Below are 26,407 nucleotides of genomic sequence, written 5' to 3'. Positions count from 1 at the left end.
AGAATCTGTCTGCAATGCTGGAGACCCATGTTCGATCCTTGGATAGGGAAGATCCCCTGGAGAGGGAATGGCTACCCACTCCAGTATTCTTGCCTGGAGAACCCCAGGGACGGAGGAGCCTGGTGGGCTACAGTCCATGAGGTCACAAAGAATTGGACATGACTGAGTGACTACTAACACTATAACTAACTGGGTATCTGAACAATTGGGGATTCTGGGATCATCTGGTGAGATTGCCCCAGGCACAGACATTGATGGATAAGGAGAAGAGAGAAATGGAAGGAGATCGGGGGATGGAGGTTCTGACAGAAGTGAGTGAGGGTCTCCCTACTGGGTCATCTGGAATTACTGGGTGGGGGCTGGCTTCATACCAGGGGACAGTGAGGGTCTTAGGGGAGTTGGATCAGGACCCCAGCACCCATCCTGCACTTTGCTTCTGCAAGCTGGAGACAGCTGGAGATACTTGGGTTATAGCATTTTAATGATGCTTTTTTGTATAGAGGGCATTCACATATGTTATTTAATTGTCCAAACAACTCTGAGAAGTATTATGATTTGGGTTTTTCAAATGTATATAATGAGCCTCAGGAAGCTTCAGTAGCTCCACTGAGATTTTTGTGGCTCTCACAACAGGAACATAGTCCCCTCAGGCCCCCATATCTACCTCAGGAGAAGGAATCACTATTTTCCCAATTCACCCCCTAATACAAGAAAGAAGGCAAAATCTGAAAATATAAAGTAATTATGGGAAAATACGATTAATTTTCCGTGTGTTGGAACTGGTTGCCACTCCAGGCTGAGCTAGGGGGTGCTCTGTGTGACGTCTCCAGCACCTGGAATGGACATAGAACCCGTGCTCCAGGAATGGCAACCCTCTCCAGTATTCTTGCCTGAAGAGTTCCAGGGACAGGGGAGCCTGGCGGGCTATAACCCATGGAGTCCCAAAGAGTCAGACGTGACTGAGAGACTAACACCGTGCTCCATGAAGAACATTTTTGAATTAATAATCAGGTACTGATACGGGAGTGGGCTCCTCTGATGGCTCAGCAATAAAGAATATGCCTGCCAAGGCATGAGACTTGGGTTCCATCTCTGGGTCAGGAAGATCCCCTGGAGAAGGAACTGGCAACCCACTCCAGTATTCCTGCCTGGGAAATCCCCTGAACAGAGGAGCCTGGTGGGCTACAGTCCGTGGGGTCACAGAGTGTCAGAAGATGAAACAAGCCAGGTGGACCTCTGGGGCAGAGTCTTCTAAGGAAAGGGAAGAGTAAAGGGGAGGTGCACATAAAATTCATGTGCTCCTAATGTGTTCACAGCAAGTTTTACAGGTATCCCCCTGCTTTCGGTACCCCCTGCTTTTGGAAAGTCTGCTTGACACCACTTCTTTTTACAAAAGATTTACAAAAAGTGTTTTGTTTTTGCCAATGGAATCCAAAGAGGATTTTCGCTTTTACAAAAAAGAAAAGGAGAAAACCAAAAATAGCATCCGTGGTTGTTTTGTAGCCAGCCATTACAGAAACCATAGCAGCACCTAAGCACCCCTGAGTTCCTTTCTTGGGAACTACACTCAGTCTCTCAGCATCAAGGTACTGTAACTTTGAACTGTATCTGTGAGCATCTGTGCTTTATCTCGATTTATCTTGTGCACCTGTTAGCAAGATATGTCCTAAGGTAATTGCTTCTTCACTGTATACCATTTAGGCTTAGGAAAAATTTTCATAGGAGCTCTCTATTTCCTCATAGGGGAGAAACCTTTAATCAGTTTCAGGTAAGTAGCCAAGTGCTTTGCGGATTGCAAAATGCAAAACACTTAGTCCCTTGGCTTCCCTGGTGGCTAGGTGATAAAGAATCTCTCTGGCAATGCAGGAGACATGGATTCCGTCCCTGGTCTGGGAAGATCCCACATGCTGCAGAGCAACTAAGCCCATGGGCCACAACTACTGAGCCTGTACTTAAGAGCTCAGGAGTCTCAACTCCTGAACACATGTGCCACAACTACCGAAGCCTGAGGGCCCTAGAGCCTGTCCTCTGCAACAAAAGAAGCCACTACAATGAGAAGTCTTTGCACGGCAGCTAAAGAGTAGCCCCTGCCTGCTTGCCACAACTAGAGAAGAGCCTGTGAGCAATGAAGACCCAGCCTAACCAAAATAATAAATAAATAATAAAATTATCTAGCTATATAAATTAATGAGGACGGGCATGGATGGTCCTCAATGTCTTCATGGAAAAAGTTGCCCCAAAGCCTAGATGTGAAAATTGAGTAGGAGTCAGGTGGTGCAGACGAGTAGAGCAGGCACTCTGAAGCAGGGTGTAGGGTGGTGAAGGGATAGGGCTCCGATTGCTCCACCTTGTGCGTGTGCGTGCTCTGCTGTTTCAGTCATGTCTGACTCCTTGTGACCCCATGGAATGTGCCTGCCAGGATCCTCTGTCCTTGGGATTCTCCAGGCAAGAATACTGGAGTGGGCTGCCATGCCCTCCTGCAGGGGATCTTCCTGACCCAGGGATAAAACCTGCATCTCTTAGGTCTGTCTCCTGGGTAGGCAGGCAGATTCTTTACCACTAGCACCACCTGGGAAGCCCAGCCTTCTCACTTAGGATAGGCTATAAATCTAAACATTACTGGCCAAGCCCAGCAGGAACTAGCCCCTACCTCCCTCTCCCTGCTCCCCATGCTCCAGCTCCATGGCCTGTGATAAAAGGAAAGAAAATGTCCATGACCACATAAGAAACGGTACCAAGGAGAGAGAAGAAGGTGGAGGAGTGACTCCATCATGGCCCATGGAGGGGAGTGCCTGACTCCAGGACGTGGGAGGAAGCCCCTCGGAGTAGAGGTGAAGTACCAGAAGCAGCAGTCTGAGTTCACTGGCCACCAAGATCATTCCTCTGCTCTGTCCCCGAGTCAGCTTTTCTGAGTCATCCAATCTGTGTGGATTTTCCCTGGGGAGAGGATGCAGGCATGGCTGTTCCCTCTATGGATCAACTCCTCATGGTAATGAGGGTCTTGACCTTTTTGTTTATTTATTATAGACAGCGCCAGCCACCACCCACCAACATGAAAACATGCCTGTCTTCCTTGCAGACATGATGCTGGAACTCCTGTGTTGAGTTCTGGCAAGATAGGTGTGTGTACTCCCCCGGGTGGAGGTGGGGTAGGGTTCATTCCACATGTCAATCGATCATCCAGGTAAGAGGTCCTCAGCTAGAAACAGGACCACAGTTTGTTGGCTTTCTTTTTAAATTTTTGGCCACACTGCACAGCATGTGGGATCTTAGTTCTCCAACCAGGGATCAAACCCATGCCCCCTGCATTGGAAGGCGGAGTCTTAACCTCTGAACAACCAGAAAAGTCTTTGTTGACTTTCAAGTAGGTATAAGAAGACCCTTAGAATCTCTTGGGAGAAGAGAATCCCTTAGAATCCTTTTGGAGTTAGACATAGGTAACAGACAACATTTGCTGGATACTTGTCAAGGGTCAGACCCTACATGTAAATAACAAGTCAGGATTCAACTACAGCTCAATTAATAGCCGAAAAAACTTTTCCCGGAGGGAAAAAAAAATAGCTTTTTCTTAGGAAATCTTTAAAAGACTTGACTTTCACTCCAGAGAGCATGAATTGAACTGTTTATTTTTCTTCTCAAGAGTTTTCCCAGAACTAAGATGGGACGAGAATAATAGGATTATCTTCAGGAAAATGCTGACCCCTGGTGGACATTTCTTGAACTGCTTTTTAAACAACCGCCACAGTATGGATGGTGAACCCAGAGGCATAACTTTTTTTGAAAGTTGACCATCCCTCTATTTCAGTTTTCTCAGGCTAAGAACCCCAATAGAAATAGAGTATTTCACTGTCTCTCCAAACTTTTCTGACAACTGGGTTTAACATCAACCATGTTGAGATTTTCCATTATGACTTAGGGATTTCATAATTATATGAAGAAAAAATACAAAATGATTTGGTTTCCCCAAAATTTGCAAAATTTTGCCTCAACTGAACTTTCTATTAGAGCACAATCTATGCCCCCCAGAAGTTAAGCTTGAACTGTCTTAGATGGAGAAAATAGAAAAGCTTCTACTAAAACTGAATTCCCCTAAAATTGAGTTCCTCTGCTAAGTTTATGATTAACCTCTCCATCCAAAACTTTATTCCCTTCCCATACCTCTTCCTCCTCAAGACTGAAAAGTATCAAAGAAAAGTGGGAGGAGGGGTTGTAACCTAGCAAAAGCCTGAGATATTCCCAGGACAGAGCCCGCCTTGACAGAGTGTTCCCTGCCTGCCACTTATAAAGTAGAAACAATTTAGCCTTATACACCTTTCTTGAGTTCCAGAGAAGAAATGTAATCAGAGGAGTGGGAATATGCAGAAACAAAGGAAAATATTCAAGCAAAACAAAATAATTTTGGTTTAGTCATTAAATAAAGTCAAAGACCTTTAGTTTCTTCTCAAGAGCTAGAGATAATATTCTGAACCATATTCTTGAGCTATTTTGCAGACACTGAAACCCCCACCAGGTAGAAGAAGTCAACTGTATGCTACTCACAAGCACAGACCCCAGACTGGTTGGAACTAGATGGGTGATGATGTTGACTCCCAATTACCTCACCAACAACCAATCAGAAGGATGCTGATGGTCACAAACTGATCACACACTCAGTAACCCTCTTCCTCATGCGCGTGAAGTCGCTTCAGTCATGTCTGACTCTGTGACTCCATGGACTATAGCCTTCCAGGTTTCTCTGCCCATGGGATTCTCCAGGCAGAATACTGAAGTGGGTTTCCATGCCCTCCTCCAGGGGCTCTTCCAGACCCAGGAATCGAAATCTCGTCTCTTACATCTCCTGCACTGACAGGTTCTTTACCACTTGGGAAGCCCAACTCTCTTTCACCCTTTCTTTAGTCTGAGTATCACTGCTGGGCTCCTTACTGGGTGCCCTGCAATAAACACTGAATTTTCCTTCACCACAACTGAGTCAGTAGATCGACTTCACTATGTGCAGGTGAACAGAGGACCAAGTTTAGTTCAGTAATACTATCTTCAACCCAAATTCAAATATGGTCAAAAGATTCAACTGACTTTCTCTGGAGGCTTTCTCTGAAGTCAAGGACCATTTCCCTTCTTTGCATTTTAAGCCTCTGCCAGGCGCCAGATACAGGTGACTCGAAGAAGCAGCAGGGAGTCTTGGTGTCAGGGTCCTTGAGTCAAGAGCCTTCTGGTCCAGGGGGTCTTGGCACTGGCACACTGATGCCCAAGTTTCACTCCTAGGCCACCCCCGAGCCAGTCTCTGGGAACTGGCATCATTTATTTTTAAGTTCTGCCCATGAACCTAATAAGAACTACAGAATCAACCCTTTCCTACTTTATGTGAGAAAATTGAGGCCTAGAGAGAAGAGGTCACTTGAGCAAATTCACCAGCTAGTTAGTAAAGAAACCCTGACTAGTCTGTGAAAGTCTTAAAGACGGGATCCATGTGTGTTCAGTGTCAAATTTACAAATTAGCTGTTCTTTGACTCTGTGATCTTGTAGTGTGATCAGGCTAGAAGTGACGGGAAAAGACTTAAATTACTTTTTTCTCCAACCTGAGTCCCCCAACTCCTAGTCACCCTTGTCCTGCATTTTAATTGTAAAAAGCCTCACTTTATTTTTAAAATATTTTATTTTCATTTATTTGGCTCCATCTTAGTTGCAGCACATGGAATCTTTGATCTTCGTTGTGCATGCAAGATCTCTTTTTTTTTAGTTGCAGCATATATGATCTAGTCACTCTTAAAGGAAATCAACCCTGAATACTCACTGAAAGGACTGATGCTGACGCTGAAGCTTCAATCCTTTGGCCGGCTAATCTGAAGAGCCGACTCTTTGGAAAAGATCCCGATGGTGGGAAAGAATGAAGGCAAAAGGATGAGTTGCGACAGAGGATGAGATGGTTGGATGGCATCACTGATTCAATGAATATGAACTTGGGAAAACTCCGGGAGATGATGAGGGATAGGGAAGCCTGGGGGGCTGCAGTTCATCAAGTTGCAAAGAGTTGGACACGACTTGGGGAATAACCAACATGTGATCTAGTTCCCCAACCAGGGATCAAACCTGGACCACCTGCATTGGGAGCATGGAGCCTCAGCCACTGGACCACCAGGGACATCCCAACAAAGCCTCACTTTCCTTGCTGCCCAGGCCCTGGGTTCTATCCGTGAGACAAAGATGGCCTGTAAGTGCTGGTCCCGGTGGTGATTTCTTCACAGCAGGCTGAGATCTGTGAGCTCCAAAGTCTACTACTGCCTAACTGTGTTAAGTATCGCCCAGATAAAGAGATTTTGAGCCTTTTCAAGCCTATCTGCTTTGCATATCCCGTGAAAGTGTACCCAGCATTTGCTAGCTGGGAATGAGCCCCAGGTCACAAAATCCCCAAGCTGCTGCTGTCCTTTGGAGATTTCTGACCCAGAGATTCCCAACTGCGCTACAGAGTGACATCACTTACACACACAGGAGCTCCTTCCCCCGAGTCCGCTTGCTCTCTTCCTTCTAAGTAGAGACCCACTTCTGCGTGGCCTTTGGCAGACCCCTGCTGTGATGTCCCTCCTGAAAAGCGTGTGTGCTTGGTCAGTCAGTCATGTTCAATTCTTTGCAACCCCCGGACGGTAGCCTGCCAGGCTCCTTTGTCCATGGGATTTCTCAGGTAAGAATACTAGAGTGGGCTGCCATCCCCTCCTCCAGGGTATCTTCGCGACTCAGAGATCAAACCCTTGTCTCCTGCGTCTCCTGCGTTGGCAAGCGAGTTCTTTTCCACTGAACCATCGGGGACGCCCAGTAAAGCTTGTGTGTGCTACTGCCACCTGATGGTCAGATCTTTTCATTGCAACCTCCTCCTAACAGTCCTTTCCCTTTTGCTAGGCTTCTTTCAAAAGTTCCCTGGTCCAAGTCCTCTGCTCAAATTTTCTGACCAATACAATACAATAATCCCTACTGAGATGTCAGTGGCTAGTTTATTTATTCATCAAATGTTTATGGAGCACTCAGTATCTCCCAAGCTGAGTTCTTGGGATACGGACATGTCACTCAGTTGTGTCCAACTCTTTGTGACCCCATGGTCTGTAGCCTGCCAGGCTCCTCCATCCATGGGATTTTCCGGGCAAGAATACTGGAGTAGGTTGCCATTTCCTTCTCCAGGGGATCTTCCCAACGCAGGGATCAAACCCCAGTCTCCCACACTACAGGCAGACTCTTTGCCATCTGAGCCACCAGGGAAGCCCATCTTGGGTTATATCATGGAACTAAACAGATGAAAGTTCTGTGTGTCTGGCATTCTAGCAGCATGAGGGTGGCTTAAAGCTTCTCCTCTCTTAAGAACACTTCAGAGACTTCCCTGGTAGTCTGGTGGCTAAGACTCCACACTTCCAATGCAGGGGACCAGGGTTTGATCCCTGGTCAGGGAACTAGATTCCACATGCTGCAACTAAAGATTCAGTATGCCATAACTAAGACTTAGTACAATCAAATACATGATTTTTTTAAAAACTATGTTATTTGTATAACCATATTAAAAAAAAAAAACCCTTGTGGCTCAAAGTGTGGTCCATGGTATAGCAGCTGCAGTATAATTTGGAAGCTTCTGGGCTTAATATCAATAACCTCAGATATGCAGATGACACCAGCCTTATGGCAGAAAGTGAAGAGGAACTCAAAAGCCTCTTGATGAAAGTGAAAGAGGAGAGTGAAGAAATTGGCTTAAAGATCAACATTCAGAAAACGAAGATCATGGCATCTGGTCCCATCACTTCATGGAAAATAGATGGGGAGACAGTGGAAACAGTGTCAGACTTTATTTTTGGGGGCTCCAAAATCACTGCAGATGGTGACTGCAGCCATGAAATTAAAAGACGCTTACTCCTTGGAAGACAAATTATGACCAACCTAGACAGCATATTGCAAAGCAGAGACATTACTTTGCCAACAAGGTCCGTCTAGTCAAGGCTATGGTTTTTCCAGTGGTCATGTATGGATGTGAGAGTTGGACTGTGAAGAAAGCCGAGCGCTGAAGAATTGATGCTTTTGAACTGTGGTGTTGAAGAAGACTCTTGTGAGTCCCTTGGACTGCAAGGAGATCTAACTAGTCCATTCTGAAGAAGTTCATCCCTGGGATTTCTTTGGAAGGACTGATGCTAAAGCTGAAACTCCAGTACTTTGGCCACCTCATGCGAAGAGTTGACTCATTGGAAAAGACCCTGATGCTGGGAGGGATTGGGGGCAGGAGGAAAAGGGGACGACAGAGGATGAGATGGCTGGATGGCATCACTGACTCGATGGACATGAGTCTGAGTGCACTCTGGGAGTTGGTGATGGACAGGGAGGCCTGGCGTGCTGCAATTCATGGGGTCACAAAGAGTCAGACATGACTGAGCGACTGAACTGAACTGAACTGAACTGGGCTTCCCTGGTGGCTCAGAAAGTGAAGACTCCACCTGCAATTCAGAAGACCCAGGTTCGATCTGTGGGTCGGGAAGATCCCCTGGAGAAGGAAATGGCAACCCACTCCAGTATTCTTGCCTGGAGGATCCCATGGACAGAGGAGCCTGATAGGCTATTGTCCATGGGGTTGCATAAAGTCCAACACAACTGAGCGACTAACATAATTGTCACCATTAGGCCTGGAAGAGTTTTCTGCCTTGAACTTATTCCTTTTACCATGATTGAAAATATCGCAACACTCACACTTTTGTCACACACAGAATTTCACTCATATTGTCTCACTTCATCCTGTATCATCCCCATGGAGCATGTGGTTCCTTCCCTGTTACACAGGAGGAAGGGAAAGCTAAGGTTGGGCAACCTCATTATCATCTTAGGATCCAGCATCGAGACAAGATCTTAAAGATTTTCTCCAGTTAGTTGCCTTTCATCTACTTGGTTTCCTTTGTTTTCAGCATCGACATCTCCTCTTCAAAAGCCCTGCAGGGAAGTTGAGTTTGGGAAGCAGAGGGCTGTGTGGGAGTGGGGTTCTAGGGTAGGAGCCCAGCCTCTCAGCCTCCCCTCTATGGACTTTGTTTCCAGGGACCTCAGAGAGGCATGCATGGAGCTCTGTTTGGAAAACTCTAATCTAAATCAACACTCTCTTGGGACAAGGAGAAAGTAGGCCTTAAGGAGAAAGGTGACTTGGCCAAAATCACACAGCAGGCTCTGGACCCAGCGGGGTCTGACTCTAGGAATCCCCCACCCCCACCCTGAGACCAAGCCCAGAGGTCAGCATAGTCCCAGGAAGGGACAGCGCCCCTTGCTGGCCCAACTCTACTTAGTGGAGATGTGTTTGATAAACCATCATTCTTATAATCCTTCATTTCCATCTCATGGGGTCAAATTCAACATTCCACCTGTGAATGTGTTTTGTAATCTTATTTGTTTGTTTTTGGCTGTGCTGGTCTTCGTTGCTGCTCAGGCTTTTCTCTAGTTGTGGCGAGCGGGGGCTACTCTCTGTTCGCGGTGCGCAGGCTTCTCAGTGGGATGGCTCCTCTCGTTGCAGGTGCAGGCTCTAGGGTGAGATGGCTTCAGCAGCTGCACCACATGGGTTCAGTGGGTGCGGCTCCAGGGCTCCAGAGCATAGGCTCAATAGTTGCGGCTCTTGGGTTTAATTGCTCTTCGATGTGTGGGATCTTCCTAGATCACGAAAGGAACCCACGTCTCCTGCATTGGCAGGCAGATTCTTCACCACTGAGCTACCAGGGAAGTCCTCCACCTGTTAATCTCACCATTTCTCAGATGTCCTCTTCCCTTAACATACCAGGAGGGAGGTGTGGGGGGCAAGGTTTTTTATTTTCAGACATTTCAAAACTGTGAATATATACCATACATACAGGAAGCCTCCAACCACATCCATGCCAAGAGATAGAATGCTGCCTGGCCCCTCTGGCCACTGCCCAGCTTTCCGGTAGCGCATCCTTGCTGCCCTTCATGGGCACAACTCTTTCTCCAGCCCTCCCCACAACAGCTCCATCTGCATGTTTTGAACTTTATATAAATGAAATTGTGCTCTCGGCATACTTTTGTGATTCTTAAACCCCACGTGATGTCTATAAGATTCACCCATCTTGTGACCACAGCCGGTTTTGTTTTATCCATCTTCTTTGCTGTCGAGTGTGTATGAATGAATGTAGATGTATGAATGTACATGATTTACGTGAATTGAGTATGTATGAATGACTATACATGTATGAATGTGCATGAATCATTTTATGTGTATGTGATTTACGTGTTAACTCTTTTCTTTAATAATTTTATGTCTATTTTTATATATATTTATTTATTTGGCTGCACTGGGTCTTAGTTGTGGTATGCAGGGTCTTTGATCTTCATTGTAGCATGTGGGATCTAGTTCCCTGATCAGGGATGGAACCTGGACCCCATGCACTGAAAGTGTGAAGTCTTACCCACTGGACCACCAGGGAAGTCCCCATGTGTTCATTCCTCTGGGGTAGGCATTTGGGTTGTTTCTAGTTGGGGGTTATTGTGGATGATGGTGCTGCAACCTTCTAGCAAAGAGATCTGCTCTTCTGTTCTCCAAGGAGAGTGAGACCCCAGGAGAAAGGGACTCAGGAGAGGTAGCCAGGCCCACCCCAGGGGTTTAAAAGACCTGCCCCTGCCCCACCCCCACTTTCAGTTCTCTTTGCCCCAAGCCCAGCAAGGCCACAGACGATGAGGTTTCAAGTTTTTATCATAAAACAAAGCTTAAGTCACAGAGAACAGGACACTTTCCACTCAACACATGCAACACACATTCCCTGAGCACCTGCTGAGGCCAGGGTGTGTGCTCGGCCCCAGGGAAGACCAGAGACGGGGGAGGTCACGGTCACTGCTCCCAGGGGCTCACAGGCTGGTGAGGAGACAGACAGGGGCACATCTTCCAAACAAGTCTCAGGGAATCAGAAGTGCTAAAATAGTCCGGGAGCGACTCATCCCTCCCGGGAGGTCAGGAGAAGTCACATTTGTGTGGTGTCTTGGGAGCCGGGGAACTTTTGATGAAAGGGTTGTGGAGGGGAGCTGCAGGAGGTCTGGAGTGGGGGGCGTGCTCAGGGCCTGGGCCAGAGGTTCTAGACTTCACAGAACATTCCAGAAAACAACAAAAACTAGGAGACCTACGCATTATGCTAACTTCTCATTGTTACAGGTTGAAAAGTGAAAGCGTTAATTGCTCAGTCGTATCTGACTCTTGGCGACCACACAGACTATAGCCCACCAGGCTCCTCTGTCCGTGGAAATTTCCAGACAAGAAGAGTGGAGTGGGCTGCCATTCCCTTCTCCAGGGGATCTTCCCAACCCAGGTACAGGTTAGGGCATCACAAAAATAAGAGATTAAAAAAGGAAACGCTATCACCTGCTTTCAACATTATCACTTCCTAAACATGGGACTATTTTAATATTCTACTCCCTTCCAGAAAGGACATCATTTCCAAATAAAAGACTCTCTTTCAAAGTTGGTTTAATTTAACAAAAAGATACTGAGAATTTTTTTTTTTTTAAAGAAGAAGATACCAGGAAATCCTTATTTCCCATTTTGCTGCTGCTGCTGCTAAGTCACTTCAGTCGTGTCTGACTCTGTGTGACCCCATAGACGGCAGCCCACTAAGCTCCCCTGTCCCTGGGATTCTCCAGGCAAGAACACCAGAGTGGGTTGCCATTGCCTTCTCCAATGCATGAAAGTGAAAAGTGAAAGTGAAGTCGCTCAGTCGTGTCCAACCCTCGGTGACCCCATTTTGCTACAGACCCTAAAAATCTTGCCCCTGGAGTAGCACCATTTTGCAAAACAGGAAATGGAAGCCGCTCAGCGGGAGGGAAGTGAGTGCCTGGGGATCTGCGGTGAGAAAGGAGGCAGAACTGGAGCTGGCCACAGGGTGTGGACTTAACCCTGAAGACACAGGCCACCCTGAGGGCTTTGAGTAGGGCTGGGGTTCCATCTGCACTTTAGAAAGACCTTGTGGAGGGAGGCTGTGTGAGCAGAGGAGGTTGGAGACTGGGTCTTGTTCCCAGGGCTCTTGTACCTCCTTCTGAAGGTCCCCCTAGCCAAGGCCCCTGCTGAGCCCCACAACACCCAGGAGACCCTGAGCAGGGTGGACAGTCATCTCTGGAGTCATGGACATGCTGGGACTGGGGACAGGAAAGGCTGAGCACCATGACTAGTCCTGCTGTAAGTAGAACCTGGTGACCTTGATGGCCTCTGTGGGCGTATTGGTGAGGCCCACGGGCTGGTCGGCCTCCAGTGATGTGCAGAGGAACCAGCCGGGGCAGGCAGCCGACTCGAAGCTGGTGGTGGGGCCGTTGTCAGAGCGGATGAAGGCGAAGCGCTTGTCCTGCTCCCTGTTCTGATTCAAGTCGGTGATGTTCACAGCCTGGAAGTCAAGAAGAAGCAAGTGAGGGCAGAGGAGCAGAAAGGTCCTTGCAGCCCACCTGGCCATCTGAAAGTAAGTGCTGGGGAAATGCTGGCCTGGCAAAAGTGTCCTCGGTCTCAGGACAGCCTGACACAAGGAGGTTGTCCCATGCTTACACCTTGATTTGGGGACATCTGACCACTGTAGCCTTGGGTCCATACATTTGGCAAACACACGGTACCATCAACAGAGGCCAAGGCCTTGGAGGCTGGATTCTGTCGTGTCTGCACTTCTGAGAGATGGGAGAGTGCAGCAGCTGGGCAGGGCATAGCAGTCCACATTATTCACAATATCTGATCATTGCTACTCCACACAAAGCACGCAGTCAATTTCCACTAAAGTGCCTGTTCACTAGTGGACAGAAAGGACAATGCCACAGTTATAGCCATTCTCATTTGGGTTAAGATTTTGTCCAACAGTGCCCTGATAGAAAGCTCTCTTTTTCCAGGGCTGATAGCCCATTAAAGTTGCACAGGAGCACAAGGCCCTGGAGGGGATGCCATCTCATGGATCTGAGTAGATAAGGGCTGAAAAGGAATGGTCCCAAAGGTTGGCTTTACTGGAAGAGGGCAAGTCCAAGTAGGTTAGTGGCCCTTGGGCAAGAGAGTGACACACAGACACTGAGGTCCCCAGAGAAGCCATGCCTCCTGGTGTCCTCATCCTGGTAATCCCTTCTCTCATTGAGGCTAGACTTAGCCACAGGCAAGCTTTAGTTAATTGGACATTAATGGTATGATACAAACAAAAGTTTAATAAGTGCTTGCACACTAAGGCTTGCCTTTTTGGAGTTATCCCTCTTGGAAACCAACCATCATGCTGTAAGGAAGCTTAAGCTGACAACTGAAATCAGTGAGACTGTGTGGAAGGAGAACCTGGAGGATGAGCCCCAGCTAAGATCCCTGCTGAATGTGACTGCAGGAGGGAACTCAGCTACAGCATGGGGCACAGATCTACCCAGCTGATCCTAGTCAACCCACAGAATCATGAGAAAGGACACACTGTGCTCGTTTTAAGCCTCTGAGTTTGGGGTGGTTGTTGTTTGAGGCAGGTCCTTACCTCTAACTTGAGCTTGATCTCATCTCCAGATTTGATGCAGGCCAGGCACAGCTTCCCCCCATGGACCCCCAGGAACATAGTATGAGGTTCGATGGGTACCACATCTATCTTCTCTGGGGAAGAACAAAGGGGAAGTTCAGGTTGTAGAGAAGAGGAGGCAGAGATGGAGAAGACACAGCAGGCTGGACTCTCCCTGGGGACTTTTCTGTTCCCCTAACTAAAATCCTGGGCTTCCCTGGTGGCTCAGTGGTAAAGAATACTTCTGCAATGTAGGAGACAAGGGTTTGATGCCCACGTCGGGAAGATCCCCTGGAGAAGGAGATGGCAATCCACTTCAATATTCTTGCCTAGGCAATCCATGGACAGAGGAACCTGGCAGGCTACCATCCATGGGGTTGTGAAAGAGTCAAATGCAACTTAGCAACTAAAAAAACAAGCAGATTAAAACCCCAAGGTCAGAAGGACAGTGAGGCCCCATCTTCTTGGTCAGGATCCAAACAGAAGATCAAACCAAGCACACTATCTAGCTACTCCTCAAGGACCAAGGCACCTAAATTCTGCTCCAAGTGATTGCTACCCTTCTCTTCTTTCCCTGGGCTTCCCAGGTGGCTCAGTGGTAAAGAATCCACCTGCCAATGCAGTAACGCAAGAGACAAGTGTTTTATCCCTGGGTCGGGAAGATCGCCTGGAGGAGCAAATGGCAGCCCACTCCAGTATTCTTGCCTGGAAATTCCCATGGACAGAGAAGCCTGGTGAGCTACAGTCTATGGGGTCACAAGAGTCGGACATGATTGAGCATGTGCATGCAACCCCCTTCCCCAGGACCCCTGTGCTCTAGGTCCACAGGTGTGCTGCCCATGGGGCCCAGTACATGATATCAGGAGTGGGGCCCCATGACTTGGTCCACAGAAGCCTGGGTGGGTTTGAACCCATTTTTTTCCCGTGGTGGTCTCCATGCACTCATTAGGAGTGAAGACCTCAGTTTCTCTGTGCTTTAACATCCTTATTCAGAGAGTTACCAGCGGACAGGAAAAGTGGGTCTCACGCCCTTTTAGAGTGAGGAAGGGGCAGAGAACAAGAATGCGCATCATGCCATTCTACAATACCAAACCAGCCAACAAGGACGTGAAAACCTCCTAGAGGGCTGGTGCTGGAAGAAACCCACATCCTATCATCCAGTTGCCCTTCTTTTACTAAGGGGAAAACCAAGGAACAGAGTGAGTGAACCTTGGTCAAATTCATCCAGGTTGACATGGATCTGGAATATGACTCAATGTGGTGTCCAAGATTAAGGGATATAACCCACCCTGTGGATGGTGTATTAGTTTTAGGTGGGAGTGAGAGTTTGAACACACAGAAACACAGGCTTCCTGGGCACTAGAGGTAGAAAAGGGCTGGTCTTGCCTTCTGGGCCCTACCTTCCCACTTGTGGCCTGGGGATCATAGTGTCTGTAGGTGGTGGCTCCCAACCTAGGCTCTACCCTCTCTGTCTTCTTGAGGCTCCCCTCATATGTGTCCTTCAGTGGCCAGGCCTCTCTAGCTTCAAACGTGGCCACAAAGAACCAACAGGGATTAAGACATGGTACCTAAAATTCCCAGGGTCAAGCCACAGTGCTGCAGACCCCTGGGCAAAGTGACCAGTGCCCACTCAGCATTGACCTTCCTGGCCACCACTCACCCTCTAATTTAATATTTGCTTCTTGCAAGTATCCAGCAACTAGTTGGTTATTCCTCAGGTAGAAGATCTTCTGGTTGACATCCCAGATCCTGAAAAACAGAAGGACCCAGCTATAGTGGACAGCTGCTGTGTGCCCAGTCCCTTCTCTGTATTCCCCAGAGTGTGTTCAGTTTTCTCCCAGGGGTGTGGAATTAAACACACCCATAGCATGAATGTGAGGACTGAGGTCAACACTGGTTAAGAGACAGACCCAAATCCCAGATCTGGTAGGCCGTGTACCTGCCTTCTACCCCTCTTCCCACCTTGTTTCTCATCCTCAGCTTCCCAAGCAGCCACCGCCTACGTCAGCAAAGCAGACTCTAGATTAGGACCATTAATAAACTTCCTGGGTGTAGACATGTTCTTTGTCTGCACCATCCAATATGGTAGCCATCAATCACTTGCAGCTATTGAGACATGCAGCTATTGAGCTCTTGAAATGTGGTGTGATTGAGGATCCGCATATTTTCTAATTTTTTTTTTGGTCATGTAGCATGTGGAATCTTAGTTCCCTGACCATGGATCAAACCTGCACCCCTTGCATTGAAGCACAGAGTCTTAACCACTGAACCACCAGGGAAAGTCCCCAATTTTTTATTTTCTTGTATGTTGATGAATTTAAATGAAAATCTAACGAGTCATCTGAGATTGGTGGCCCCCACAGCACAGAGCTAGAAGCTTCAAGGGTCAGGCCCCATTGCAGCTAACTCGCTCCAACCCTTAGACCGTGAAGACTTGTCCCCAAAGTCTGTTCCCTATTGGCAAGTCAGCTTCCCTTCCAGTTCACCCTGTGGCCTGTTTCTGGCTCCCTGTTTTTTCTTCTTGATGAAGGGCCTCTCTGTCTGAGAACAGGGCTTGTAGCTGTGAGATGGAGTAGCAGGGCCCCAGCCAGGATGTGGACACTTCACTCCCTGCTGCCTCCATCCCCCAGCATGACCTTGGACCTGTGCCTCATCTCCTCACCTGTGAAAGGGGGCTGGCAACACCCATCTCATCAGGTGACCTTGAAGAGCCCATGAGCTCAGAGAGAGGGGGTCAGTCAAACTGTAAAGTTCTTGGCTGGAATGAGCATTTGACCTTTCATGACTATTCTTAGCTCCTGAATGAGTTGAATTCCATCTGAAAGGATTAAACGTTCCTTTCTAGAGGCCTCCAGTGATAACTTCTGGAGATCCCAGCCAAATGGGAGGAGGTCGAGGCAGACCCCTGAGAAGAGGAGGGGCTTCTCTGGGACTCACACAGGCACGCAGAGTCCCAGCCTGTAGCCTCAGGCGTGAGAAACTCTGGACGAAGAAACAGACAGGGGCACCGTGGACAGGACACAGCCCAGAGCTCCAGACTGATGGTTAACAGCGCCTGATTGTGTTAGACCATCAGAGTGTCCAGCTCCCCTGAGGGCTCAGTTTCCCCATCTGTGACCTGGAGTGAGTTCTAACCCTACCTGCATTACAAGGTTATCAAAGCCAAAGGCACGGATAACATTGTGACAGTGTTTTGTGTGACAGTGTTTTGAAGGCTGGAGGGTGAGGTCATCCCAACAAGTCCTGGGACATCAGAGCCCAGAGGCCACATGAAGATAGCGCTCTGTATTAATCATCATCACAGCCTGCTATTTTTACAGCAGGGATGGTGACACCTCACCACATTCCTGACCCAGTTTTTAATAATCGTAATAGTTTTCAGGAGCCTGATGAGCTGCAGTCCATAGGGTCGCTGAGAGTCAGACACGACTGAAACCCCTGTCCACCACAATAGTTCTCAGACACTTTACTGCTCACAAAACACTGTCACAATGTTATCTGTGCCTTTGGCTTTCACAACCTTGTAATGCAGGTAGTGTTAGAACTCACCCCAGGTCACAGATGAGGAAACTGAGCCCCCAGGGGAGCTGGACCCTCTGACGTACCAACACAATCAGGCATTGTTAACTATCAGTCTGGAGCTCTGGGCTGTGTCCTGTCCACAGTGACCCTCTCTGTTTCTTTGTCCAGAGTACTCTCCCAGGCTTCAGCCTCAGCATGGCTTCCAGGCACGTTTCTGTCACCAAGATGCCTGAGCCCCTGAGCAAGTAAGTCAGGCTTCCAGTCAAGCTTTGCACATCTGGGAGATTTTTAAATACAAGTGCTGAAGATCATGGATGTGGCAGCCAACCTTAGTTAACTAACCTTAGGCAGCTAACCTTAATTATTAAGGGATGCTTAATGGCTCAGATGGTAAAGCATCTGTCTACAATGAGGGAGACCCAGGTTCAATCCCTGGGTGGGGAAGATCTCCCGGAGAAGGAAATGGCAGCCTACTCTAGTATTCTTGCCTGGAAGATCCCACTAACAGAGGAACCTGGTAGGCTACAGTCCAAGGGGTCGCAAAGAGTCGGACATGACTGAGCGACTTCACTTCACTTCACTTCACTTCACTTTCAAGCCCAAACCCAGGGCAGCCCCAGACGGCTGTGTCCTGGGTCGCTTTTCTACCCCTCCGGCCCCACTTCCTTGGGATCAGCCTTACCTGAAGGCTTGCATCTCGCAGGGTCTCTTTCCCAGGGGGTGGCAGGCTGTTTCTGAATGGAACAGGAAGAGGAGGAGACAGATTAGGTAACCGTGGATGTAGATGTCCATCCTGTGACCTTGAGGCGATGGGAGACTGCCATTTCGGACCCAGAGGAGCCGCTTATAAAGAAAAGAGTGGCTCACCCAGCCGGGCTGCGGGCGCCTGTCCCACGAAAATGAACGGAAACGCCTGCACATTTCCAAAACGAGAAACCTTGCTGTTGTCACTTTCAACCCTGCCGAGTGTCGCAATGGGATGTCGTAAGCCATTCCCTCCCCTTTTCCTCTGTGCAATTTCCCCAAAATTGAGATTTCTATTTCCCCTTCACCCAGTTCCTGGGAAGAAGGGCACAATGAAAACCCAAGCCCCTCATCTGCCCGACAGGTATCCCGAGGCTTTGAAAAACCAAATGCGAGTAGAAATGTCCCCCTCTTGCAAGAAGCCAAGTGGCAGTGTTCCCAGTGCACATCAGAGACTCAGGCCATTTTGTGTTCTTTGAAGGAGGGACAGCCTTGCTGGACCTTGGACCGGGGGCTGGCAAATACCCTATCGGACAGAGATCAGATAGAAACGTTTTAGGATTTCTGGGGCCATACATCATTATTACTCAACTCGACTGTCATAGTTGAAAAGCAATCTTAGACAACCTGTAATGAGTGCATGTGTGCAGTCACTGAGTCCTGTCTGACTCCTTGTGACCACATGGGCTGTAGCCCACCATGCTCCTCTGTCCATGGGATTCTCCAGGCAAGCATACCGGAGCGGGTTGCCGTTTCCTCCTCCAGGGGACCTTCCCGATCCAGGGATCAAACCCATGTCTCCTGCACTGGCAGACAAGATTTTTTCCCCATTGAGCCGCTGCGGAAGCCCAGCCAGTCTGCAAACCCACAAGCTAATTGGGTTACAGGACAACTTTATTTACAAAACAGGTGGTGGCTGGATTTGGCCCGAGGCTTGCTTTCTCCTATTCTAGAGTAAACTTCCTGAGAGGGGACTTTGAAACCAACTCTATTCCTGTTATCCTTGTCTTTGAAGTTAGGGTCTTGGGAAAATGGGATGAACTCCACATTCCATTTGGGATGGAAATGAATCCAAAATCGGCCTCTGGTACGTGCTATTCGCCACCTGTGTGACTTGGAACAAATCGTTTGTTTGGCTCTCTGCTTCTACCTCTTCATGCTCAGAATGAGGTCGATTATGTCATCCTTATGGGTACAGGGAGAGGAGAAATGTGAGAGGGAGAAAGGGACAAAGGGATGCGGGAAGGGAGGAGGAAAGGAGGGACGGAGGCAGATTGGTTGATTGGAAGGTGAAAGTTCTGGGTCAGAGTAGGCATTCGGAAACATTAACTTCCTTTCTTACTACATTCTAGACAGGGAAAGTGAAGTGAAGTCGCTCAGTCGTGTCCGACTCTTTGCGACCCCGTGGACTGTAGCCCACCATGCTCCTCTGTCCATGGGATTTTCCAGGCAAGAGTACTGGAGTGGGTTGCCATTTCCTTCTCCAGAGGATCTTCCCTACCCAGGGATCGAACCCAGGTCTCCCGCATTGTAAGCAGACGCTTTACTGTCTGAGCCCCCAGGGAAGTCCTAGACAGGGAAAAGGAACGTATATTCCTCTTTATGGACAGAGAGGAGTTGGAGCGGGTCCTACATGATCTCAATGGTAGGAAGATGGACCATTAGTGCAGAAGCGCAGATTGTGGCATTTGAGAACTTGATGGGCACTCAGCATCATCCTGCCTCACCCCATCCTTGTTTCTGAAGAAGACCCAGAGAAGGAAAGACATCTGCCCAAGGTCACACAGCTCGTCCATGGCAAGGTACAGCCAGAAATCCAGATCTCCTGGTTCCCACCCAAGGGACACCCTATTACAGCAGCAGATCTTGAGGAGTCTGACTTTATTTTCAGCCAACCCATCAGAGGTTGTGTTCAAATGGGGGTAAAATCTGTGAAAAAGGAAGGCTGCATGGCATATTTGAAAGTTACTTGTCTTTTTTTTTTACTTTGCAATACTGTATTGGTTTTGCCATACATCAACATGAATCCGCCACGGGTGTACATAAGTTCCCACTCCTGAACCCCCCTCCCACCTCCCTCCCCATACCATCCCTCTGGGTTATCCCAGTGCACCAGCCCCAAGCATCCTGTATCCTGCATCGAACCTAGACTGTCAATTTGTTTCTTACATGATATTATACATGTTTCAATGCCATTCTCCCAAATCATCCCGCCCTCTCCCTCTCCCTCAGAGTCAAAAATTCTGTTCTGTACATCTGCGTCTCTTTTGCTGTCTCGCATACAGGGTTATCGTTACCATCTTTCTAAATTCCATATATATGTGTTGGTATACTGTGTTGGTGTTTTTCTTTCTGGCTTACTTCACTCTGTATAATTGGCTCCAGTTTCATCCACCTCATTAGGACTGAAAGTTACTGGGAGAGTGGATCTTAAAAGTTCTCATCACGAGCAAAAGAAAAAAAAACATTACTGTGTTGTACATCTGAAACTCACATAATGTAATACATCAATTGTTGCTGTTTAGTCGCTTAGTTGGAGAAGGCGATGGCAACCCACTCCAGTACTCTTGCCTGGAAAATCCCATGGACAGAGGAGCCTGGTGGGCTGCAGTCCATGGGGTCGCGAAGAGTTGGACACAACTGAGCAACTTCCCTTTCACTTTTCACTTTCATGCATTGGAGAAGGAAATGGCAACCCACTCCAGTATTCTTGCCTGGAGAGTCCCAGGGACGGGGGAGCCTGGGATAGCCATGGGCTGCCGACTATGGGGTCGCACAGAGTCGGACATGACTGAAGTGACTTAGCAGCAGTAGTAACAGTCGCTAAGTTATGTCCAACTCTTTTTTGACCCAAAGACTGTAGCCCACCAGGCTCCTCTGTCCATAGGCTTTCCCAGGCAAGAATATTAGAGTGGGTTGCCATTTCCTGTTATTTGTACCTCATAAGTCAGTTATATGTTGATAAAAACGTTTTTTTAAAGAGAAAGTTTGCAAATGAACTTTCTCAGATCTTTAAAGAGCTCTTCTTTCAGAGCAAATGCGACATTTCTGCAAAAATTGTGTCACCTCCCTGAGTGGAATGAAACAGCATGTAGGCCCTTTCTGGGCAGGGGGTAGAAGTCCCAGGGGCTGGCAGTGGAGTCACTTAGGGCCGGGGCTCCCAGGCAACGAGCCAGGGCTCTCTGGATCTGCTTCCTTATCCACTGTGTGTGTTAGTTGCTCAGTCGTGTCCCGACTCTTTGCGACCCCATGGACTGTAGCCCGCCAGGCTACCCTGTCTGTGGGATTTCCGAGGAAGAATACTGGAGTGGGTTGTCGTGCCATCCTCCGGGGATCTTCCCAACCCAGGGATCTAACCCACGTCTTTTACATCTCCTGCATTGGCAGGAGGGTTCTTTACCATTAGCACCATCTGGGAAGCCACCCCCTACTGACATCTCTGACTACACGCAGTCTCGCTTCTGGTGCTCAGCCTTCACTCCACTTCCTGAGTTGAGGTTAATGACCATGCCACAGAGTGGACTCTGCCTCCCCCGTCAGCACCCCAAGCTTCCCTCCCAGCTCCAGACATCACCGCTATAATTGGTGCCTGCTACGTGCCAAGCCCTGCCCTGCTAGCCACCAGTGACAACAGAAATAACTAAGACCCACTTCAAGGGAAGCAGGACATTCAGGTGAAATCCGTGTCCTAAGAGGGACACGAGACAGGCTCCACGGAGACCACACGAGTGAATCTTCATTGTGGATGCCTGTAAAGTGTTCAGGGCAGTCTGCCCACACAGGAAGTATCCTATACATGAGAACTCTTTCTCAGTTTCAGTTAATGGCATCTTTCAGTTCTAGGATTTCCAGTTGCTTCCTTTTTTTTGTAGAGTTTCTAGTTCTCTGCCAAAAGTTGCAATCTTGTCTTTTACACCTTCCATTTGTTATTCGTTCAGGTTCTTAAAAAGGCTGCTCGAGTTGACTCTATCATTTGAATCCCCGTTGGGTTTCCTTCTATTGTCTCTTTTCCTCTGTTGCACACACTGTCTTGTGTATGCTGATTACTTTTATTAACTGTTGGACACTGTAGCAAAAACTGTAGAATCATTTGAGGCTCTGGGTAATGTACGCCCGCAGAGACACTTCACTTTTTTTGTATGCAGATGTTTATAACAACATTATTCACAGCCACATATTTTTAACAGCCCAAATCTGAAAACAATCCAAATGTTCATCAGTGGATGAGTGGACAAACTGTAATTATCCTGTGATACTGTTGTTGTTGTTTAGCCACTAAGTCATGTCCAGCTCTTTGCAACCCCATGGACTGTATCCAATCAGGCTCCTCAGTCCATGGGATTTCCCAGGCAAGAATACTAGAGTGGGTTACCGTTTCCTTTTCCAGTGGATCTTCCTGACCCAGGGATCGAAGTCGTGTCTCCTACATTTGCAGGTGGGTTCCTTTCCATGCAGCCACATGGGAAGCCCTATCCTCTGATACACTGCTGGGCGATAAAAAGAAGCAAAATATTGATACATGCAACAATATGGATGAATCTCCAAAACTTGGCGATGAATGAAAGAAGTTAAGTACAAAATACCATGTACTGTATCATTTCATGTATATAAAATTTGAGAAAAGGTAAAACTATAATGATAAGATTCTCAGTTGTCTGGAGCATGGGGTCTAAGGAGGGTGTTGACTGTGATGAAGCATGGGAAATTTTTTTGAAATGAATATACTTATTGCTACTGAAATATACAGTTAAATATGGTTAAAATAGTATGTTTTAAAAAATAATGTATGTATTTATTTTTGGCTGAGCTGGGTCTTTCTTCGTTGCTGAGTGGGTTTTTCTTTAGTTGCAGAGGGCAGGGGCTACTCTCTAGTTGTGAGGCATGGGGTTCCCATGGCAGTGGCTTCTCTGATTGCAGAGCATGGGCTTTAGGGCACACAGGCTTCAGCAGCTGCCACTCCTGGGCTCTAGCTCATAGTCGTGGTGCGCGGGCTTAGTTGCTCTGCGATATGTGGGATCTTCCCGGACCAGAGATGGTGCTTCTGCTGGGCACCAAGGTCAAGGGCACTGCAGCCCCAGGTAACTTCACCCAAACAGGACTTGAGATGACTCAGAACTGCGTTTCAGGAACTGTGCAGGCTGCTCCATTTAGGTCCCAGCCCAAACCTGGGTTGTTTAAGGTGGGGCGGGTCTCTCCTACTCAGTGGGAGATAAAGTACAAACTGTGTCCTTCTCCGCCCCTGAGCCCCATGAGTCTGCCTGATAGAAGTGGTTGAAAAGTTGAGCAGGAGTCAGAGAAGGAAGGACTTAATTCCTCTCCAAGGAGCAGGGCATTTATCTGAAAGGAAACGGAATCAGAGGGTGACAGTGTCAGATTTGTCTTATTAAGATCAACCTAGGAATAGTGACCAGGTGGATCAGAGTTGGACTGAGCTTGGGGGTGACTGGACCTGAAACAGCGGGGTGACACAGATCTCGGCAGTGGGTGCTGACAGCAGAATCTCCAAAGGTGTGCTTCTGACTTGTAGCGCTGGCCAAATTCTCGGGTGTATGTGCCCACCAGGGATGATTTCAAGCCATCCACCTCACTGCATAAGTTGGGGAAGAGATGGGACCTCGCTGTCTCCAGCACCTTGAAGGTACAGGGAGATTGACAGCTCCTGAGTCTTTCTAGAGAGAAACTGTCTTCATATTTCCCGACTCCAGTCTTCCTCTTCTGTAGCCCAAATGGCTCACCACATGGATCCCGTCCCCCCTGCAAGAAAGCAATGTGTGTGCATGCTCAGTTGCTTCAGTCGTATCCAACTCTTTGCGACCCTGTGGATTGTAGCCCTCCAGGCTTCTCTGTCCATGGGATTCTCCAGGCAAGAATATTGGAGTGGGCTGCTATGCCCTCCTCCAGGGCATCTTCCCAACCCAGGGATCAAACCCCTGTCTCTTATGTCTCCTGCATTGGCAGTCAGGTTCTTTACTTACTAGCACTGCCTGGGAAGTGCAAAAAGGGATGCCTACTGACAAATCCAGTTTTTCAGGAAATGTCAATGAATCTTGATGCGAATTTTCAGCTGTGTCTCCTGGAGTTGTTTTTGTTGTCAATCCAAGGACTCTTGGGAAACATTTAAGCTGCTGGCTTTGGGTGTTCAGGTGTGCACCTTTGACTTAATTTCATATTTCAAATCTTCAGCTAATTCTTGAATGCCCGAGTTACAGTGCATACACAATACAGTCAGCACTGTTGTCCAGACCTTGTAAAGTTTTCCTAAGATAATAGAACAAAGACTCCAGTTACTCTCTCCCAGAGATGAGTAAATGCTTGAATACAAAGCAGAGGAAAAGGACGAGAAAAACAAGTCCCCATAGTGTAATCTGCTGTCCTCTCTTGGTCGGTCTCCACCTACCCAGCCCTGCCAGGCAGCCAAGTTAATTTCAACCAATCTGGTAGCTGATTAGAAGAAGCTCCCTATAGCAGCAGGTCAGGCTTCCCAGGTGGCTCAATGGTGAAGAACCTGCCTGCCAATGCAGGAGACGTGGGTTCAATCCCTGGGATGGGACAATCACCTGGAGAAGGAAATAGCAACCCGCTCCAGTATTCTTGCCTGAGAAATCCCATGGACGAAGGAGCCTGGCGGGCTACAGTCCATGGGATTCCAAAGAGTCAGACACGACTGAGCGGCTAAAGAACAACACAACAAGAGCAGCAGGAGACAAGGTTTGGAGACAAGTGTTCTCCTGAGCATCTCTCCACCAACCTGCAGCCATCACAGTGACCAGCTGGTGAAGGTCAGGAGAGCGTGCATAAAGCCAGCTGTGACTGATTGCTGATTTATAAGAAGCCCGTCCTCCTCCCAGACGATATGGTCCACATGGGGTCTAACTGATAAGATGGCTCGTCATGTCGACCTCGCAAACAAAGAATAAATCAGTGATCCTTGAGACTGACCAAATTGCCCAAATTGCCCAAATGGCATCCTGTTATCTCACTGGTGCCTATCTTCTCAAAGCTGTGAGACCACCAGATTCCAGATCTCCAACTATGCGACCATCCTTTCAGAGAGTTTTTCATTGGTGGGGTATAGGAAGGACTCTGTCAGAAAGGGAGGATGCTGGTTCTCCTTAAGGGCCAGTCACCCTCTCTTTTCCCTGTAATAAATTTCCCTTTTCTTGCCTGACTGCCCAGCTCGCTCTCTTTTTCTCTGCTCTTGCCTTATATTCTGGTGCCAAAAGCCAGGAAGGAAGATTCACCGCAACTGGGTGGGCTCCTCTTACCAGCCCACCTCGGATGGTCCCCTCCCTTGGACCTTGCTGAGAAACTGAGAAGAGCTCCGGGACGGGATTTTCCACTTGCCTTGTTGGACTGATGTCCACATACTGACCCACATTTCATCCATTGGTTACAAGGGTGAGTGAAATCCATTCTCTTAGATCCTCTCTCTTGCCTCATTTCCAAGTCCTAGCCCTAGGTGGGAAGATCCCTAGGCCCTCAGGCCCTCGGCCATGTGCCCCATCTGACCTTGAAATAGGGGACGCTCATTTCAAAGCAGACTCTCATTCAGTTCAGTTCAGTTCAGTTCAGTTCAGTTGCTCAGTCATGTCCGACTCTTTGCGACCCTATGGACTGCAGCGTGCCAGGCCTCCCTGTCCATCACCAACTGAGTCGGTGATGCCATCCAACCATCTCATCCTTTGTCTTCCCCTCCTCCTCCCACCTTCAATCTTTCCCAGCATTAGGGTCTTTTTAAATTACTCTCTGAGAAAGTCCTGAGAACAGGGATGCTTTTTTTCTTGGATCTTTCTCCTCGCTTTCTCTCGCCCTTGGCTAACCTCCCTATTCAGCCACAATGGGTAATTCTCAATCCTAGCCCTCAAAATCTACTCCACTAGGATTCCTTCTCTGAAACCTAAAAGCCTTGGGCTTCCAAGGGGAGATAAGACCAAGAAGACTTATTTACTATTCTAACACTGTCTGGCTGCAATACAGACTTGATAACAGTTCCCAGTGGCCAAGTATAATTTTCTCCGGACCTCGATAGCTTCTGCCGCTGCATTGGCAAGTAGTTAGAAATCCTTTATGTTCAGGTTTTCTTCGCTCTCTGCTCTCGACGCTTTCTCTGTGAATCCTGTTCTACTTCTCAAATACTCTTCGCCCATTCTGGGCCACATCCTCCTAATACAATGTCTCGCAACCCCTGTTCAGATTTTTCTTCTTCTTCCTTTGACCCTTCTGACCACAGGCCACCACCCCCTGCCCCCGCCCCCCTCTGTCATCGCTCTCAATTCCCTTGCAGCTACTCCAGATCCAGTTCCACAACCTCCACCTTACGTCCCCTCTTCCCTCCCTCCCTCCTTCTCAAGAGCAGGCCTTGGCCAACCGCCACAGCTCCCAACACCCCTCCCCAGACTGTGCCTGGGATAAGCTCTGAGACCTCAGCCCCACCCTCTACCCTGAGGGTCCCAAGGCCTTACCCCAACCTCCCTAGATGCCCTCCCCTTACCGGTCCCGAACAACTTTAAACAGGAAACTTCACTACAGGACCCCTCTCCTTCTCCTACCCAACCCCTCCCTTTACCAGAAGTACCTGGAGCAGAAGGCATTGTTTGGGTTCATGTCCCATTCTCCCTTACAGATCTATCTCACATTGAAAAGCATCTTGGCTC

The 26,407-nt window shown here is 48.2% G+C and overlaps 1 protein-coding gene across 1 annotated transcript; it reads right to left on the bottom strand.

The window, feature by feature from the left end:
• Positions 1–11,935: 11,935 nt before the first annotated feature.
• IL1RN (interleukin 1 receptor antagonist) lies at positions 11,936–22,204 on the bottom strand. The gene is made up of 5 exons (XM_052649394.1): positions 22,126–22,204; positions 17,692–17,743; positions 15,148–15,236; positions 13,470–13,582; positions 11,936–12,374 (listed from the first exon to the last, which is right to left on the bottom strand). Exons 1-5 carry the CDS (start codon positions 22,202–22,204, stop codon positions 12,162–12,164), a joined length of 546 nt encoding a protein of 181 aa, XP_052505354.1. The 3' UTR covers positions 11,936–12,161.
• Between the last annotated feature and the right edge of the window lie 4,203 nt (positions 22,205–26,407).

The sequence above is a fragment of the Budorcas taxicolor genome, chromosome 11 (assembly GCF_023091745.1).
Source record: "Budorcas taxicolor isolate Tak-1 chromosome 11, Takin1.1, whole genome shotgun sequence".
In the NCBI taxonomy this organism is placed as follows: Eukaryota; Metazoa; Chordata; class Mammalia; order Artiodactyla; family Bovidae; genus Budorcas; species Budorcas taxicolor.
Note: the sequence above shows the minus strand (reverse complement) of the source record. Positions and strands in the feature narration are given on the sequence as shown.